This window comes from Ornithodoros turicata, chromosome 3 (genome assembly GCF_037126465.1).
Source record: "Ornithodoros turicata isolate Travis chromosome 3, ASM3712646v1, whole genome shotgun sequence".
Classification (NCBI taxonomy): domain Eukaryota; kingdom Metazoa; phylum Arthropoda; class Arachnida; order Ixodida; family Argasidae; genus Ornithodoros; species Ornithodoros turicata.
The window spans coordinates 61,955,962-61,976,917 of NC_088203.1; the positions used below are offsets into that span (position 1 = coordinate 61,955,962).

Genomic DNA, 20,956 nt, shown 5'->3' on the forward strand with positions numbered 1-20,956 from the left:
ATAAAACCACGTGGCACAGTCAATTGAATATAGTTTAGTTGTCCGTATTTCGATTCAGAAGGGCTGTACCTGTCTTTCGCGACGGAGCTGTCTTGCAGAACACCCATCACGTCTTCCCAATCGGCATCTTCGCTAAAAAATAACTCCGACGTGCCTATGAGTAAACCGCCCACCTCCATGTTCACTCGCCACAGTCGCCCATGCGTTCCCAAAACTACGCGATCGAGTAGGTATTTTAGGGTCACGTGGTATAACCTGGTCACGTGACCTACTCTACTCGGGAGTACATTTTGGAACGCATCCTTTGATTGCAGTAGGCGACCCTCTACTTTCTCTCTCCACTCCTCCTGTCAATTCACTCTTAAAAATTAACTTCACGGCATAGCACGCTCCTAGCCAACCATCATCTCAAATGATATCGTTTTCAACATTAACGATATCATTCAACCATATGATGGTTGGATAGGAGCGTGCTATGCGGTGAAGTTCATTTTTAAGAGTGAAGTATGATAAGAGTGAAGGCATGATTTTTTACTTGATAATAGCGTCGCATTCAGTGGGAGCAAGACCTGCGTAAAACAGCACTGCCTTTCAGGGATTTCATCCCAGGTCTTGTGCGACGTCGTAAAACCACGCTGGATGCGTGTGGCTCCACGTAGGATCGGCCTGCTGCTATTGGCCAGCCTCTCCTCAGGCCCCTAAAGAAACAAACAAACGAATTGTCGTGTTGACGATTCTGATCTATACGGACGCAAATGACAGAGATATATTTACAGACAGCTTCACAGAACTCTGGTAAGACTTGTCTGCCAAACTTTAATAACCACCTTGAATTACATTTGTTTCAACGAAAATGATTTGCATTGTAGAACTCATTGTGTCGCACAAATTAAGATGATTTCGCACCTCGAACAAAAGACTGTGCTGTGGAGAGGACAACCAAGGGCTCTTCGTAATTTCACGAATTTAATGTTTCGAAAATGCCTCCTGACGATTGGACTGCATGCCGTCGTACAAATGTGAGCAACGCAACTTTGAGGGGCTCCGGATGCAGTTCTCCTAATATGCGTGTCCACGTTCGATAGAAAACAGTGCTAGTGATATGACTGTGCAAAGGTGTTCACAAGATTGTGCTATTGCATTGAGCGCTGCTACAACAGCAGCAGCAGCAGGAGCGCTGACATCACAGTCCTTAGGGAGCCAGCCATGTGGAGCGTCACACCTGGAACGAATAATTAATCATCGCATTAGCCACGCTGGTAATTTGACTGTAAAAGTGACAGATTTCTGGCTGTATTCTATCAGACGCTTCTCACATGAAAAAGCTGCATGTAGTATGACGCCGGGAAAATATAAAGTTCACGACGCACATCAATACGTTTTGTTCTGTCAAACCATAGTGGTCAAGCACATGAATATGTTCCCTTAGTCGCTCTTTTGTACAGTTGCATTCCGGCCTATATAAAACTTTCCACGCGTCAACGGATTTTCATAGAGTACGTTCAGTTGGCAGGGGACAAAGGGATTCCTGAAGGGGGTGACGACAGGTCGCGTTTCCACAAACGTTGCTCTCCAGTGCAATGCTTTTGTCGCCCTTAGGCACAATGGTCGAATCAAAGAACCTACCGTCCTGGTGCTTCCGTAGCTGTAGCCCCGTTGACTTTAAGTATTTCTTTATAGAAGAGTGACGGACAGCATCTTCACTGTTTTCAAGTGGCGTTTGAGGCAAACGGGAGGAGCGTCATTACTATGTGCTACAACACATGTGATGTTCAACCTGCGCGACTCGAATTTGCTGGAACTGAATTTGCGAAAGGGCAGGTCTCCAGTGGACGGCACTCTGTGAGCGTGTGGGGCGCCCTTTCCCACCAGGGCTTGGAGCCTCTTGTCCGCATAGACGACCGCTTCAACGGAGCAGCATATGTTAGAGTCATCGAAGATCATCTGCTCCCATACGTCCTTGACAGTCCTTTCCCTGACGGTTGCTTTATTCTGCAGCAAGAGAGAAGCCCGGTTCACATGTCGTCCACTGTCCAGCGCAGACTAGACGATCTTGGTATCATGCAGCTTAAGTGACCCGCGTGCAGCCCGGATCTGAACGTGATTGGAAATATATGGGGCATGATGAAATTCCAAATGAGCAAAAAGCGGGTGCCAATTCGGTCCAAGGACGCCTTAAGGTAGGCGATAAACATGGAATGGACGTCCCTCAAGGAAGACGTAGTACTACACCTCGTGGGCCGGCTCTATCAATCGCTGCCAGACCACATGTCCGCTGTGATCTCCGCGAACGGGGGCTTCACGCGATACTAAATAAAATATTAATGAAGTGTCATTTGGCTCTTTCTTCCCTCTCTTGTTTCTACGTCAATATCGTACGCTTTTATTTGCCAGCGCTCGTCATCCCCAGACAAAATAAAAGGAAGACGAGAACGAAAACGAGAAAAGAAACTGCAGAAGCCAACTGTTGTCGCTCTGTGTCATTCCTGTTATCTTCCAGAGAACTGCGATAGGAATTTGCCTGGTGAAACGCTCCACGGGCATGGCCTTGTAGAGCAATTGTTGCAAACGCCACGGTGGGTCGCTGCCTGTGTTATGCCGTGCACCCCCTCAAAAAAATGGACCTGTCCGCTCCCGCCAACTTCCGGCCGCCGCTAGGGTGGCGCGGCGCGGGTAACAACGCCGTTCGCGTGTTCCGTGGACTTTTGGCGGAAGCTGTACAAGGCCATCTTCAACGTATCTGAATATCTTCCTGGGATTCCAAGCTCCCCATCCACATGTACGAGGAAAATCTCAGATAACACGGGGGGGGGGGACTATTCGGGATAACACTGGCGCTACATATGAGCCGATACGCGTTTAACCTCCGTCAGCTACAAAAGATTACACCATGATCCAGGAGATGCTACCGTCGCCGCAATTCCACCAACTAGTTTGCTCTCACTATGGTGTGCGGTATATAAGATGCTTTGCGTGGAAAATTGTCACACGAGTATAAACTGAATTTCTGCTCTATGTTTATCTATATTTATGTTAATATCTATTATTACCGAAATTAAAACTCTCGTATCATTCATTGATAGAAAGAATTCGGAAAACGGGGAATTCCATAATATCAGAAGCTCGATAGAAACATAGCTACTGTGATGCCAAAGTGTCTTGCACTGCAAGCGCGTCCCGCATATTTTGCGCCTTGAGGCGACATTTTGCACATCCTGGGAAACGTTTCCACTGGAGCGGCTCAGATTATCAACGGCATGACCTTGTGTCCCTTCTCCTGGGACCAAGGGATCACAAGCATAATCCACGGCTGTTTGCTGTGTAATGAGACGCATCCTTTTGATCCACGTCGTACGCGAGGCAGAAGTTCTCCATCACGAACCTCCTGCCACCAAACAACACCGCTGGGCAAACCGCTGCCATGATACCTTTGCGACTTCAACTTCAGTAACCTGAAAGTGGCCTCTTCTCCTTCTTCTTTGTAGGGGGTAAGAGTTGTCAGCCACAGTCAAGTGGCTCCTCCATACGACGTCGTCGTGCGTAGGCGACACCGCAATGCACACTTCATTTTCCTCTAACTTGGAACGCAAGTACAAGAATGCTCGTCGGTACGGGCGCCATACAGCAACACTATGGCAACACCTTCCCTGCCAGTGTTATGTTTCCAGTGTTTCCCAACCAAATCCCGGATTTCACTTCAGTTGCGATTGAAAGGAATATGGACTTTATTCTGATTTGTTTGGCGGCCAATTAGTGGGCAGGGATTAAATTTGGATCGCTTTCTTGGAGTGGGATTTGAATTAGGATTATATCATTTTCTCTAAAAAGATATTTGTATATGAGTTGAATCACTTTTTCCGCGTAGACTTTAAAGGGGCACTAAAATGCAAAAACAACTGACTCTCAAATAAAAGTCCGTGTTTCAATTCGTACAATTCAAACAGAATTAGTTCACACAACGCTACCGTTTAGAAGAAAAACGCAATGAAAACAGAACTGTCTTTGGCGGCAACGAATGGAATCGCCATGAAGCAGGGACTGGCGGCAACCAATGAGACGGCGGGAGAAGCGCATTGAAAAGCGACCCCGCGTCGCGTTGAGTAGAGTCAACCCGATAGATCGAGGTAGGTTGACTTCACTCGACACGCTTAACGCTCGACTCTAACGCTAGGCGCCGCTGCGACAGCCTCCGGTTGGAGTAAATGTAAATTCGGTTCTTTTAAACAGCATCGGGTCGGGTTCGACTCAACTCGTTTGCCAACTCGACCCGCTCCTCTCGAGTTCATGTAAACTAGGCTCGTGACAATCAAAATAAAAGCAAAGTGTCAGAAAGATGGTTGGCTAGAAGTGTATTATGCGGTTCTGTCCAAAAACGTAGTATTAACCTATTTCCTGTTGTATCCGATAACCCCGAAGGGAAGCTTAAAAATACACCTTTTAAAGGAGCAGTGAAAGCCTGTCCGTAAATTTTTCGTTTTTGGCTGCGCGGATTGTGCAACAACAAACAACAACAAATAAGCTAATGATAATGAATGGGGAAATTCGCCACTTAAGGTGCGGCCCACTACCCCAAGGCACAATGGGGCAGGATGTGATGTGTCCTGATGATGAGGTGATGAACGATGCTAAATAGGGATAGTCAGTGGAGTCAGTATGACATCAGAACGGTAGGCAAAACCACAGCACACAAAAATACACACACAGCACACAGGTACGCAGGCAGATCATAGGGTAGAGAGGAGACCAGTGTCCCGGAGAAAAACCTTGAAATACTCAAGAACTTGACGATGGTCAGTCTGGTTAGACCCAGGGCCGAGAATGGTTGCCAATGTGAGTGGTGCGGTCGTGATCGACTGCAGGCGACACTGTAGAGCTGCTCTTTGGGAGGTGTATAGATGGCAGTCGAGGAGCACATGCTTGGTGTCCGCCAAAACAGCACAACGAGAGCAGAGCATCGAGTCAGAGCGGCCGATCAGATGCTTGAAATGGGGGGTGAATGCAACCCCAAGACGAAGCCTGTGTATCAGCGACGCAAAATGGCGAGGCACACGAGAAGGCATGGTGAAGCCAAAGTCAGGGTCCACTTCACGCATCAGAACTCTTGATGGAACGTCTCGAGATCATTGCGCATGTGCGAGAGGCCTCACCACATCATTTAGGACGGTTCGCCTGTCGCCTTTGGGGAGGGTAATCCGCACGCTTGATCGGGAATGATACGCAGCTGCTGCAGCCTCGTCAGCCTCTTCATTGCCGCGGATGCCGCAGTGGGCAGGAACCCACTGGAAGTAGATAGAGTGCCCGCTGATCTCAAGCCGGCTTAGTTCCTCCAGTATGTCCACCACCACAGGCGCAAGTGATCCACGAATACCCATGTTCGCTATTTTTGCCTAGCGAAAGAGGGAAGGCGCGCATGCGTTTCCGCGTGAACGGGAGCACAACTGTCTTCTCAGCCGAGATGTTCATGCCAGCCTTGGTGAAGTAATGCTGAACAGCATCCAACGAGTGTTGAAGGCGGCGTTGAATCGCTGGCCTTGATTTACCTGTGGTCCAAACGCACACATCGTCTGCGTATACAGAGAGCTGAACTTTGCGATGAACGCAACGCTTGATATCCGCCATAACCAAATTGAAGAGGATGGGGCTTAATACACTTCCTTGAGGAACGCCTTGGGTCAAAACTGTTTTTTGCGTGTCCCCATCCCGAGTGCGGACGAAAATGGTTCTGTTGGACAAAAAGTCAGCCACCCAGACAAAAAGCCTGTGAGACACTCTAGCCCGGAGGAGGGTGTGCAATACATAAGTGTGACTGACCGTATCATAGGCACGTTTGACGTCAAGGAAAACAGCCTCGACAATCCTCTTGCAGCTCTTGGCGACTTCAACAGCAGTCACAAGGTCCATAAGGGAGTCAACTGAGCTACGGTGCCGATGGAAGCCCGCCATCTCAACAGGGAAAACGTGATTCCTTTCCAACCACCATTCCAGCCTGTGTAGAACCATCCGCTCCATCACCTTACCGACACAACTGGTAAGGCTAACTGGACGGAAAGAGGACAGGTGCGACGGATGCTTGCCAGGCTTCAGCAATGGGACCACCATGGCTTCCTTCCAGCTTGCGGGTACCTGGCCAGATCTCCATGAGCTGTTGCATATAAACAGCAGAGTTCGAAGGCCCCCAGCGCCAAGATTTCGAAGAGCTGAATAGGTGATCCCGTCTACACCAGGGGACGATTTGGGTCGGGACAAACGAAGGGCAGTTTTAAGCTCTGGCAGAGAAAAATCCGCATCCAGCTGTGCGTTCGACGGGAGCGTTATACGTTCAAGATCCTCGCGAAGTTCAACCATGTAGGTATGAAACGTTGCAGTTCCCACAGCTTCCGCAGCCGCCGCCACAGTTCCGCAGAAGTCCAGAGCTACGTCGACCTCAGACTTGTTGAGGATCAGAGCAAGTGACCCCAGTGGATTGGTGCATGGAAGGCCATCGCGCAGGCTACGCGCAACTTGCCAAATTCTGTCGGGTCTGCTGAAGGGCGACAGCGTCTCACAAAACCGGCGCCAACGCTGTCGATCAAGGGCTCTCAACCTGTGTTGCACAGCTCTAAGTGAATGACGCGCTGCGACAATATCGGAAAGTAAACCTGTGCGTCGAGCTCTTCGCTGAGCTCTTCTACGGCAAGCACGTAGCTGTTCTACCTGGGGACTAGAGCCCGTATGTCCTGCTGCAACAGGTACGTGTCTGGAGGACTCACGAAGAGAAGTTGTCAACACCTCCGAGAAGTGGTCTGCGGTCATCTCCCGCTGTGATGACACCTCACATCGCTCCCGGAACACCTTCCAGTTAACCAGACGAACGGACCTATTGCCACGTTGTATGGTGCATCCACGGATCGCTATGTATATCGGAAGGTGGTCACTTCCTCTCCCGTCACAATCCGTAGACCATGACGCCTTTCTGAAGACATCTTTCGAGCAGATAGAGACATCGAGGACAACCGTGGTGAAGTCCCTACGCATAAATGTGGAGGAGCCATCGTTCAGCAAGCACACATCGAGTTCGTCAATGACGTCGCTCCATATTCTCCCTTTGGCGTCCGTTTTCCGACTTCCCCACAATGGGTGATGTGCATTGATATCACCTACGAGAATGAATGGAGGAGGCAAGTTTTCCAGAAGGTGCTTCACCTCACGTTTCGTAAGGGCTGATGAGGGTGGAACGTAGAGGCTAACCACAGTGAGCAAAACGGCACGGAAGCGCAACAAGTCAAATGCAGTCTTGCGAGAAAACGATGATTTTCGCTGAGGATTTTTTAAATCTACACATCCTTCTATACTGCTAGAAGAGAACGTAAAACGCTCGTAGGCAATTATAATTTCTCCCGATTTCTTGAAAATGGGATGGATCATTCAGGTAGCAATACAAGTTTTGGAACAGTGTCCAAAATAGGCGGGAACATCCCATTTTTAACCAATGAACCAACCTGAATGACGGTTGGCTCGTGCTATGTTGTCATGTTCCCTTTTAAGAGTTTGCAAACTCCACAGCCCCTCCAGAGTCACACAAGTGAATGTGTGCTGTTGATGGCATGGAAAGAGGCCTCCAGGGTTATGCCGCACCATTTGAGGCTGCTTCATGAATGAAGCGAGATTTCGAGCAAAGCTCAGTGGCATTTCGCTGCTCCTTTAAGGCAGAGACATAGTGATTCCTAGAAACCTACGCTAATGGTCTTGCGAGTTGAAGATATAGAGTCATGAAGCAGATTCCTGTCGGCTATTATCGTTTATTAGCTGGTCAGACAAACCGCTTAGCGGCCACGTTACTGATTGCATTGCAAAATCTGGCGATGTTAAAGGGGTAACGAGCGGTCTGTCTGCCTAGACTGGCAGCACGTTGCTCGGGGGAGAGGGAGGTATCAGCACTTTTTTAAACAGGAGCTGGCGTTACGCAATGACTGCATCCCAGTCTGCAACCTAACATTTGCCAGAAAATTAGTAATTGAAAAGTTGGCTAACGATTTTAAAGTAATTAATCATCTGGTAGTTAGGTATTCTGTTACACATACCCTGGCCGTGTGTAACCCACTTGCGGGCAGATAATTCATAAATTTCATCTTTAATGGTAATATTCCGAATACAAAAAGAAAATCTCTTCGTTGTGTGCTCTGTGATGTCTTCATTGGCGTATGTTCGTGTTGTCGTTTACTTTCTCGAAAATTTGTGCAGTCGCGTAACAGCAATAACAACAATAAATGTGGGCAGACTATTTTTTGTATTACAATAATACTAATGCATAAAGCATAATAATATATCTCCCTATTATTTTTCGTCAACATCAACATCATCTAATACATAATACTTCTGAAACAGGGTATTATAATATATGATACTAACACTGTATTATAATACATTATGGTAATAGAGGGAATACATAACTTTTTGGAAAAGGGCGTGCACAACATTTATTTCACAATTTACAGTGCCTGTTGTATGAAACAATAGATGAATTACTGGCTATTTGACTTTAATAACAACATTCCCCCCCCCCCAAATCGCCCACCTCATCACCATCCAATGTATATGTGTGTGTGTTTGTAGCGGGCCGTGGACAACGACGAAGATGGCCACGCGCCTGGAGCACCTGCCTCAGTTCTACCGGCGCGGCCATGGAGATAGGCCACCGTCATCACCCGGCCACGCCCGGCCATCACCACGCATCAGCCGGCGTCTCGGCAGCCGACACGGCTAACGCAGCCTCGCTATTCCTGGGATCGACCCTACGAGCTCTCGCTCACGTGCCGGTTGCGGCACCCCAGACGACTCCAGCGCCCGTCCACGACTTCAACGACTTCGCCCTCATCGACTTCTTCCTGCCAAGTGTGCTTTGCCGTGCCATGGACATGTCCAGCAGTGCGTGTCTTCCACGGTCGCTCTTGCTTCTCCCTCCTGTGTCGACGTGATTCTTCGATATTTCTTGTCGCCGCTCCGCGTCTGAGGGGGGAGCACTGTAGCGGGCCGTGGACAACGACGAAGATGGCCACGCGCCTGGAGCACCTGCCTCAGTTCTACCGGATAGGCCACCGTCATCGCCTCTCCGTGGCATACCATCATCGCCGGTCAGGACTCATGTAGGGGAACACCACCTCCTCTACATGTTCTCAAAAACCGAATCTTTCAGTGCTCTCCTGTTTGGTCGAAGCAAAGAACGTCTTGTGGCATATTTGATATTACCAGCTCGCGTGGGCGTTACGGTTAGGATAGTCGCCTTCCACGCCGATACTGGGAGGTGACGCGGGTTCGAATCCGGCCTGTGCTGTCTGAGGTTTTCCCTGTGTTTCCGAAGACTTTCGACGGCACAGTTCCCCCTCACCTGATCCGGGACACATACTAACCCCCAATTTTGAATTTCTATTCCGTATACTTACTGTTCTGATGATTACCAACAGCCGACACTTGGCGCACTGTGAAGGGATCTGTAAATAGAAACGCAGTATTCTGAGAAACAGACAACACGTAACCGTGTAAGTGACGACAGCCTGAAATGGAGCCAAATGGACCTTATGACACTTGTAACGACCGATAATGGCGCTCATTATAAGATATGTAACTGGTACAATTTCAATTGATATTTCGGCTGATTAGTGATCCAAATGTTCAATAAAACTCAAAGAGATCAACCGTCTTACATCATTATGGCATCATGTGGTGCAAGAACTACTCGCCACAGACATCGATGGCAAGTGACGACTGTCCAATAGACTCCAGCAGGACGAACCAAATGAGTGTTTTTATGTTGGTCGTCGATCTGGTAATGCTTTAAATGGGGCGACTGTACATGTACCCTCCTGCGTTAGTTGTGACGTTGCCCGCCTGAAGAGTGGCCGACTACGGCAAGCACCACCACGACAACCTGGAAGTTTCTCATTTATCATAATCATTTCGTCGTCGCGCAAGTTTAGTCGACCAAGTGTTGTAAGCGACCAGCGGAGATGCCCCTGTAATTAGAGGGCTTCTAGCAGTGACAGCGTTTTTACTGTAGCGAATGGTATGCTCAGCATTTACCGATCTCTCATGACTCATAAGTCAGATGGTAGCTCATCACATTCCCCTGCTTCACAACCACCACAGAACAATCTCAACAACCACAGAACAAGTCTCAGAGTCCATCATAGCAAGGGGCGTTAAACTCTGTCTTGGCCCACCTCCAACCGAGCGACGTGAAACGCATTAGCCATTGCAGAAGCACTGGAACAACCTGTACCTGATGCTGGAAATGCTCCGCCAGTATACGCAGCTGGCAATCCGCCGCCATCGCCTTCCTCAGCTGCGAGCCATTATGAGACGTCACCACTCTGCCTTCCCCGAGCTAACAAAGCACAACGTGGTCTTATTCCGAAGCACAAGCCACATACATTCCCAGATATCTCAACATGGGCTCTGCAGCCTCCTGACGTAAGAATCGATGGGCCTGGACAACCGTGAAAGAAAGATAAGCCAACGTATGTCGTTCGCCAGTTCAGTCTTGAATTATTAAACAGTACCGGAGGCAGAACACAGAACGTCACGGATGCATCTGCGAGATCATCCAGCCCCTCGTGTGCGTTTGTTCTCCCGGGTGCGAATATCGAAAGAGCGGTCACTTCTGCTTCACCCGCGGAACCTCATGGGGTCCACATGGCACCACGTTTTATCTTCAGTTGCTCGTTGGATCCTCCATTCTGTAGTGACTCAAGGTGTGCGTTACAGACTCTGGCTTCCATGTTCGCTACGGGATCTCTGGCGTCACCAGCACAAGATTTGCACACATGCCATGCTGCAGTTGCAAAGGTCGACATCCAATTGCAGTGGATCCTTTGTCACTATGGCATTGCAGGCAACGAGGCTGCGGACGCTGCTGCACGCCGGGCTCATCAACTCAGGCACGTGCTGGAGGCGAATGCTGAGCGCACTCAAGCAACAGATGTGCAGCACCTCCTATGGCTAACAGGATCTGTTCGGGATTTGCTCCTTTACAAGGTTGACCGGGTGTTACGCTTTCGCGCACCACCTTCCTTCTCGCGACAAACGACGACTGTCCTACATAGGTTACGGTTCAATGTACCGTACAGCGCACGCCTTCTCTTAAAAAGAAAAAGAAGAAAGAAAAACCTAGGCAGTCGCGACTTTCCGAACTCTGTAAGTGTGGCGTTGTAGAGGACGTAGAACACATCTTCCTCAGGTGTCGAACGTACGTTAACACTCGAAGGGTTTTAGAGGCGAGCGTTTCTCGTGTGGACTCCCGAGTCTCCGACATCGCGAAAGTTTTAGCTCCTCAGTCGTCCGATAAGGCGCTGAGGGCGTGTACTTGCAGTTCTTCTGCGTACAACTTGCTAAGTGTGTGCTTTGTGTGCTCCCCAAGTGATACCTCTTCTTGTTTGACGTCTTACACTCATTCTTTGAAACTTTTGAACTACATGTGTTACACCATATTTCGCTCCACTTTAAACCGTTCACTCTGTGCAGACCTCACTTTTAAAACAGGGAGGGGGGGGGGTAATGTGAAGATAGGGAGTTGCATTATTCGCTACAGTGGATCAGAAAAAAGAAGGGATGTTAGTCGCGACGAGGTCGGACTGGCTACCTCAGTACAGCTCCAGCTCTGTCCCGTGCGGTGTGACGAAAGGCGCCCAAACAGGCGCCCAAACAGGGCCCGTGTGGCGCTGCAGTGTTGTGGAAGGCCCGTTGCAAGGCTGTCGCTCAACGGGGGCGGAACACCCCCGTTTTCCTGCTGGTTCGACAATTGCGCATTCTTGTGACTAATAGCTTACAACGAGAGCTCTTTGTACTCGGAGGCGACGAATTTCTTCAGCGGTGGCAGTTCCACCCTTCGCTTTTGGTGCAAGGGAGCTCTGTATCTGTCCAGGGTGTCTATCCGTGAACAGTACCGCTCTTTCATTTCCCATCACTCGTCTCATGCTCCATGGAGTGTAATTAGTGCATATCCCACCTCTCCCCACTAACATCTTGTTTCATGAAGCGTACCAATGCATATATCGCCCCTCATAGCCACATAGCTCATAGATTGTAAATATTCTTCTCGAGGCGCCGACCATGTACTGACCGTTCCACGCCGTATTAAATTTTCCTACCACAACTACAAGCAACACTGTTAAAACAGAGCGGGGTGATCCCGAAATAGCTTACCGTTGTTGGTCGCATACGAGTGGGCATTGTCACGACTATAGCCAAAAAAAAGAAAAGAAAAAGAGAGCAAGAAAGTTGAAGGGTTCAAGGTGAGGTATCGGCAGTATGAATGACACTGATGAGACTCAAGTGCACTGTGGATGAGAGGTGCACTAGAGGGGTCTTTGCACGAGGTCTGTTTCCTGGAGAAAACGCGCGAGGTTGCGAGTTTTGGTAGTTCGTTCTCCATAAGAACCTTCGGGGAATAGGATGTCCATCACCATGCCAGACCTGGAGTGTACAAGGTGGGTTTCCAGCATAGTGTTGTATGCGCGGCATTCTGTCAGGATATGTTCGATGGTTTCCGAATGATTACAGCGACCGCAGCTGACATCCTCCTTTGCTCTATCTCGAACAGTTGTGAGATGGTGAACGCAGATCCCGTGCGTAGACCATGGAGCAGTGTCTGTGTGACTCGGGGAAGGCCTTTCACGGGAAGAGAGGGTAAGTGATTTTGCATGATATCCTGCATACCAGGATGACGCACTTCAACGAGCTGTTTAACGACCATGTGCCTGTCGGTGTCGGCCGGAATTGGTAAAGAAGGGCTGCAGCTGAGGTGTGTTGAGGTTGCTAGCTGGTCCGCTCGTTCATTGTCTCTGATGCCGACATGAGACGGGATGCATTGGAAAGTCAGACCTCCTTCGATTAGCTTATGCTGGGCACACGACCTTCTTATACGGCGCGCTAGGATGCTACTGCACATGGGGTTCATCACGTTACACAGGGCACTTCTCGTGTCCGTGAGTAAAACGGCTTGAACTATTCCTGTCACTTGGACCGCTGCAACTGCGTGCAGTCGTACAAGATATCGGGCAACGAGCTGATTTCCCTTGCCAGGTCAGTTCATTGATGGGGTGTAGTACGCACTGGCAGTGCTTCTGGTACGGTCGTCAATGGAGCCATCGGTGAGCAACAGAGTATGCGAGGGGGTGGCGCCAGTCTGGGACATACATAATGTGTCCCTGCTAGGAGCCTCCTCCCATTTTCAACAAATCAGGACACGGAATTATATCGTTCGGAATGATGGTTGGCTAGGATCGTGCTATGTGGTGAAGTTCTGTTTTAACAGTGCTGGTTGTAGCTACCGTGTCTACACTCTTAAAAATTAACTTTACCTCATAGCATGCTCCTAGCCAACCATAATGTCATATGATATGGTTATCTGCCCTGATTTGGTGAAAACGAGAGGCGTACGCCTTTTTGTGACACTTATGCTGTTCATAATTGTCACAAAAAAGCCGTACACCTCCCGTTTTCAATAAATCAGGGCAGATAACGACATCATTTGAGATTTTGGTTAGCTAGGAGCATGCTATGCGGAGAAGTTCATTTCTAAGAGTGTAGGTGTACTGGGGTAGCCAGTCCGACTTTATCGCGACTCACATGCCCATTTTTGTTTTTCTTTCTCACATAACCATCACCATCACTGTAGCGAATAATGCATCTTTTACTTACGTCACTGAGATATAACGAGCAACATTACTGAATGAGCCCTTCGAAGGCTTCGTTTCAATCCACGAAACTACTTGTTTATGGATGTGCTTAGAGACATGTGGTTACATTGCAGAATGTAATACCCAATGTAGTACCCAGTACATTACAAGTACATTACAGTACAAATACCCAGTAGATTTTCCCTCGCGTGATGTTTGCGACCTTCCCTGGAAGTCCCTTAAGGAGTCCTTCCCAGGAAGGAGCGCCTGAACCGGTGTTACTCCATTTGTCCGAAATCTCCACATGCCGAAACGATGTTTGATGTTGTTCTTGAACGTGCCTGGCCTTTTGTTTCTTTCCGGTGCCGTTCGGGCATGCGCATTCGGGACATGTTAAAACAGAGCTTTACGATGGAACACCGCCTGGAGCCAAATAGTATCTTAGCGACTTCTAACTTGTTAAAAACAAGTAAACGCCTCTTTTGGTCACATTATGCAAAATACAAAGTGCCCAAATGGTAGGATCCATCCCATTAGAGAGTTTCAGCGAGTCGTACGTCTCTGAACCAAAAAGCCACAGCTTGTTGCCAGCAGGGAAATGAGGGACGTTGTCGCCCTGATTACGCCGGAGGGCTATTAGGTAAGGTTGACAGGGACTTCGGCGGGAACCGCATGGAGCAAATTTTGCCAACCGAACAGCTCCAGCGGAGCACCGACTGGCCTCAGCTAAGCGTGAACGAAACGGAACTGAAGTGTTGCAACCACACAGACCAGAATCTCCACGTTGAGGTCGCCATGTTGAGACGGCGGCCAAAGGGCTACTGCCGAAACATCATCTTCTTCTGAACTGGATGGTTTTATTGCCAACTGTAGGCCGTGTCTGTCCACAGGCTCTGATTCGCATCGCATCGTAACTGCACGTCGGCCACCGGAACGTCGACGTTCTGTTCCAGTTCTACAAAAAGACAAAACTGGTGCTTCTTGCCCATCTGGTTGAAGGTGACGAATTACAGCTCCAACGCGATATGGAGAAGCGTCGGAAAAAGGGTGACAAGCTTGGTTGGATCGTAGTTGGATCGCAGTGCGTTAGAATCAAACGTTCAGATAAAGTACTCTTGATCGCCTTGAAAGCCTTTGTCTGCTGGCGTGTCCACTCCCACTTCATATCATTTCTCAGGGGTTCGTGCAAGAGTTCGAGCAACGTCGCCTTGTTTCTCAGGAAAAGTCGGTAGAAATTGATCAAGCCTAAAAAAGCCTGCAGTTATTTCTTGTTATTACGCTCTGGGGCGTTGTGAACCGCAAAAACTTTGGTCTTCAAAGGCTGGATCCCATGCGCACTAATATGAAACACCAGGAAGTCGAGCTCATACTGTGCAAACAAACATCTTCCGGTGGTTCACTGGCAAACGAGCCTGAGCCAGCTTCTCAAGGACAGCTTAAACACGTTGATCGTGCTCTTGATACGTAGACCCAGAGATGATGTCTTCCAGGAATGCTGCTACGCCTGAGATTCCCTTTTGCAAAGTGTCCATCAAGCGCCGAAAAATCTCGGGCGCTGCCGAGATGCCGAAAGGTAGTCGTCTGACTCTAGAGAGACCTCGAGGCGTGTTGAGCGTTAGTATGTTAGACGACGTCTCGTCAAGTGGCAACTGTAGGTAAGTTTGGCTAAGATCCAGTTTCGTGAACAGTTCACCATTCATGGCAAACATCTCAGTAGCAGTAGGCAGAGCATACTTGTCTGGCATGCAAACAGTGTTTACCGTGCATTTGTGATCGTCGCACACCTGAATTGTTCCATCGCGTTTGGAAACGAGAACGATTGGCGTAGGCCAGTTTGAGACGGAACCGTTTTCCTAACAGCGCATGCGCTCGTTCTAGCTGAAAACTGCCGGAACCATTACTACCATCTCCCCTACAGTACCAAAAATGTAGGGGAAAGACCCAGGAACGATAGCGAACGGAGTTAATGCAGAATGGCTGCACCGCCACAGATGCACTACACTCAACAAGCGCAAGAATCTTCTTCCTCTTCCTCTTCAAAACAGTGGTGCACAGCTTATTGGCCCCCCTGTCCCCCACTCCTTCCTGCTGTCCTCTTTCCGTCTGTCTACATCTGTACGCCGCTCATAGCCACAGTTGCTTCGCGGCGCTAACACCCAATCAAAAAAAAAAAAAAAAAAAAAGGAAACAGCTTATTGGTCTGGCATGGAATGGCACGGCGGGCTCCAGTGTAATGTTGCGTACTTCAAACGGACACTCAAACATCGTACAGAGAGAAGCAGCAAAAACCGGACTCGAACTTTAAGATGAATACTCAAAAAATGAACATACGCAGTACGCTGGAACGAACGACACGAAAACGAAACCGCTGCGCCTTCTCCCGTGCATTTGTTTTCAGCTAGTAGCAGACGACATCCGATTGGGCACCACATATCAGAAAAATCGTGCATTGTAGCACCCACATTCTGCTGCGTACGAATGGAATGGGTCGGCACTTCTTAAAATGTGCCGAGCGCTGGGACTTATCTCCACTGATAACGGGGGTCCAGTGAAGTTTCCAAGTCCATCAGGAACACGCTGTGGTTTTTCCACTTTGTGCCCAAGTCGGAAAATGCGGGAAATCCTTGGATTTCGATGCCAAGCGCCACGAACCAAGGTCCTAACAAGCAGGCAAGGTCCTGTGCCTTGTAGGACCAGCAGAGGCATCTCCGCTGTCTTGTCTCGGTTCTGAACTCGCACTGTCCAGGTTTCCAGCACCGGCACTTGGTCGTGGGTCAATCTACGTACAACGACACCCTCTGGCTTGAGAGGCGGGTGGATGGCCACAGTGGCTTGTATACACTTTCATTGATGATGGCGGTGGATTGATTGGAACCCGAATTAACCTCCATTCCACCCGAAAAGTACGGTTTGTGTGAAGTGGACTGAAGTGTCGAGATGAAACATCTTGTGGCCATCCTCATTTGCCGACTGTGTACCAGGACGTTGTGGAGGACATGATTGGTTGTGGCCTCCCTCCGAAGTGACCGTTGTTTCTTAGAACATGCTGCTAAAATGTGCCCCTTTTGTTGCAGAAGTTGCACTTGTAATTACGGTAGGTGCAAGTCTTCCGATCATAGAATAGAACATAATATTTATTGTACATGCCCATTAACAGCATATATGCCTTGATCATGGCTTTCCCCACTGGTTGTGCACTTCTTTGTCGTCCTCTGTGGACTCTCTGTCGAACTATTATTCCATTTTCTGGGGTTTTTACTTGCCCCATAGTGGACCGAATCTTCAGACGGACGGAGTTCTGGGACTTTACGTGACGCTGCGCGTGCAAGATCCATCGCTGTCTTAAGGGTGATTTTAGTCTCAGCAAACAGCCGCTTCTGTATACTATCTGATCCTTGATGTCATAGAGAAGTGGGTCTCTGAGCATGTTTTCCAGATCCTGGAAATTACAGCTGAGACAACGTAGTTCAGCGATGTATTCCACTCTGCTCTCTCCCGCTCTTAGATCCCGTTTATAAAAATTGAAGCGGTGAAGGATTTCAGAAGGCTAAGGTGCGAAATGGCTAGTAAGTGCATTCCGACGGCTTTTTTCGGAAGAGTCACTGGACATACTAGCGAGTTAGAAGCGCCGCACACGCTGAGAAACACTGACTTTTGTCTCGCTTCGTCGGTGACGCCGTTGGCTTCACGAGACTGACACTAAAGACACTGAACTTGCCATGAGTGTCGCGGAACTGGAGGTTCCCTCGTCGTCAGTTTTCATGTCCCAACTTCAGTTTATTAGGACATTTAAAATACACCGCAAATACCCACTAAAAAATCCATGGAGGAGCGTCCATTACCCAGAATTCCCGAACACTAGACCAAAGAAGAGTACACGCCGTCATCACAGCCGAAACAACGGTAGAGCGTCAATACACAACAAAACATATTCTACCTTGTCCACTTTGTTCGTTAACGCAGTTACGTCATTTCCCGAGTTGGTGGAAGCGTTGTCTTCCCTCTTGGCATGGGAAATGCATAGGAAGCCTTCCATATGTCGCGCTAGGTTGGTCCGAGAAGTCGAGGACGTTGCACCTAGCCATGGTGCCGGGTAAGTCGCTATTTCCGTGCATTGAGGCTCTGCACGTTGAGGGCCCTTGCGACCATGTTGTCGTTCCCCCTGGCCCGCTGCACCTTTTCCCCCCTTCGCACGCAGTTGTCGCTTCGTAGTCGCGATTGATCACGTGATCTCCCAGCAGTCAATGAGTGCAGGGCTTACGCTGCTACATACCGCTCCCCACGAAAACTCGAAGAGTTCGCTCATAAATGCTATCGCATTTAAACTAGCACAGAAGTCATTCTTAATACCCTGTTTTCTTCCTACAAAACTGTTAAGTAGGCCAGTAGGATGCACCATGAGAAGTAATTCACACCACAGAGTAATAAGTATCGCAGAAATTGAATATAAAATACGTCGCAAAAAGCGACCGTGCGCAACGGTGGTGGAGAGCAGTACCAGCCTGTTATCTGCCTGCGACCTCGCGCTGACGCTACAGGGTCCGCGCTAGGTGATTGGTTCAGAGAAATGTCTGCTCCTTAGCTGTCGTGCGCTACTTGGCTGTTCGGGGCCCCGAAAAAGCATTGCTCCTGGCTCGGTCATGATTCGGCCGCTCCTTCTATCCCCAATTCCCGTGAGGAACTGGCAAAACTGGTATACGGCGGCAAAGGGACATTTTGCTGACCCCCACTGACCAGCGAACCAGAACGCCTGGACCCTGTAACGTCATCGGTGTCGTGGCATCATGCTTCTCCTCCTCGTTACACCCGGAGTGGTGAGTTATGGTTGAACGGACGGAGCTATGTTTCTGTGAGTTTTTTGTGGGAAACACATCAAAACCTCTCGTGCTGCTCGGCAAATTGACACACACAGTTTCATCAGACGTCTTAATCTGAAAATGTTTTGGAAGGCCTTCTGCACTCTTGTAAAATCTATAAGTCTACCATGATAAATGCGTCACGCTAGGATTGCCGTGAAGGGCCTGATATGATTGATTGTTTGAAAAAACTATGAAGATGTGAGTCTCGACTCATATGAACAATTTATCTTTTCAGTTCTTACCAGGATTATTACGAAACTGGTAGAAAGCTTCGAATCCAGTCCCGTCGAACTTGTCATTGGACTTGAAAGCAACTCGAAAAAAATCTGCATCCGACTCGATCTTGGATGGCCGTAGATTTCCGCAGTGCCGGGGAATCTTTCGATCCACAGTGCGGAAGTTTGAGAATTCTACGTAGTCACTAGCTGTGTCAGAGAGGCACCTGCGTGAAAACAACAAATAATATAATAATAATTCGGAGTAGATTTACACGTAAGTGATTTACGACACGTAATTTACACAACGAAGATTATGGGATCTTCAGGATGCATCCTTCTCTCGCTTGTCCCAGCTTGCATAACACACGATGTAAACACATGCAAAGAAACTTAACAGACGCGAACCTGCGATTTTTCCTTGGTATGACAGTATTGTTGAATACTGATAACGGCCACCTGTGCGACCTTGGAAGGTAGTCTGGTTGCGCACAGTTGGTGTGTATGAACTTTATGCAAGGCACCCCGCGGGATAGGCATGTTTCCTCAGAATTTTTGTTAAATCATGTGAGATGTGCGCATCAACGAAGTGAATTTACTTGTGCGCTGCATGTGTGCGAGTCCAAAGCACCACTTTCTAGGCAGCACACTAGCTTGGTTCATTATTGTCAGGACACTGGAACTACCAGTCCTATACAACAACAAGAACAACTTTATTGAAAGATTGATGAATGGGGAGTTTCATCGCCAGGGGCGATACTCTACCCCATTGCTGGTGGTGATGCGGGGGAATGAAATAATGAACCCCGTCACAATAAGGATCCATGTCCTATGGTGTCCAAAAAGGCCAAAAGAGCTATAAGCGCAGAGCGTTTGTGGGCTGGATTCGGCCAGGGAACAAGCAATTTTGTGAGAGAGAAGCTGAATAGGAGACCCGGAGAGTGCTGTTTGGGAAGGTTGGTAGTGTAGGCAATGAAGAAGAATGTGTTTCAGATCCTCTAGACCGCCACAGTGACAGCAGCTGGGAGAGTCAACTTGTCTCAAGCGGTAACGCCACTGAGCTGTAAAAGCCACATCGAGTCGCAATCGGTGAATTAATGCAGCATCTTGACGAGAGGTGTTTCGTGGCATGCGGAAAGCCAATTGCATGGGAATATTGGTTCAAGATTGCCAACAACGAGTCAATATTGGTTGGCCATTGGAAATGTGGTCGCTATATAGCCAGCAAATAGGTGATACTGGCTGAAGATGGGTAATGTGGTCTACATATAGCCGACGACCAAACAATATTGGCTGAAAGTTGGCAATGCGGTTTACATATAGCCGTCGGCCAAAGAATATTGCCTCAAAAGTGGCAAGTTTGCAATAGCCGTTTCCCAAAGGGGGAAATAATGTCTGCAAATTGCTGGCGACCAAACAATATTGGATGAAAATGGGCAGTACTAGGTGTACATGTAGCCGTCGGCAAAGCAATATTGGATGAAAACGTGCAATATGGTCTACATATAGACGCTGGCCAAACAATATTTCATGAAAGTCGGTCAATGTGGGTCCCAGAGTAAGCATATATTGATAGGGGCAGCACAGCGTGGCGATGGCAATGATTTATTGGACAGAATGCGAATGCGCGCGACATGAGTCACCGTTGTCGTCGTGACAATACCCCCCCCCCCCTCGCCCCGAAGTCGTGACCTCCTGGGCACGATGGTCAATGTTGATGAGGGAAGATGTTAGGTCGTGGATGTGGATGTCGGTGGGCGAAAGTTTAGGCGACGCTGTGCTGTCCGCAGTAGCCCGGTGCCTCCGGTCCGCCTGCCACGGCTTGCCATGCTGCTGTCCTGGACGCCGGTCATCTACGGGGCTGGGGATCGTCTGGTCAGGTTCGTCGTCGTCGTCTGGTCTGTCGCGTCATCTGGGCGGGCTGGGACGTCGACGACCACCACAGCAGCGTTGGGGCCAGCGGCGGAGCAATAGCACACGAAGGAGTCACCGATCACGTCCTGTAGGTGTTCTTATAGAGGTTGTTTTGTATTGCCAACTGTAGGATGGGACAAGCGTAAGCTTGCCCACATCACGGTTCAAAAATAGTACTGCCCTCGCCCTAAAAACGAAGAGCAGGCATGCACTACGGCCGTTTCGAGCTTTTTGGCTCTCATCGGCACAGCGTAGGGCACAGAGGCTGTTTGAGGGAGGCAGGGAGCCCGCACCTCCACCAAATGATACGGGCAGC

The 20,956-nt window shown here is 49.0% G+C and overlaps 1 protein-coding gene across 1 annotated transcript in view; it reads right to left on the reverse strand.

The window, feature by feature from the left end:
• Nucleotides 1-799: 799 nt before the first annotated feature.
• Nucleotides 800-20,956, reverse strand: part of LOC135388527 (suppressor of lurcher protein 1-like) — a 175,945-nt gene continuing 155,788 nt past the window's right edge. The window contains exons 6-8 of the mRNA XM_064618125.1: nucleotides 18,754-18,953; nucleotides 9,420-9,467; nucleotides 800-1,222 (exon numbers count right to left, since the gene is read on the reverse strand). Coding sequence (XP_064474195.1) covers nucleotides 1,152-1,222; nucleotides 9,420-9,467; nucleotides 18,754-18,953 — 319 coding nt within the window. The 3' untranslated portion in view covers nucleotides 800-1,151. The remainder of the gene's footprint in view (nucleotides 1,223-9,419; nucleotides 9,468-18,753; nucleotides 18,954-20,956) is intronic.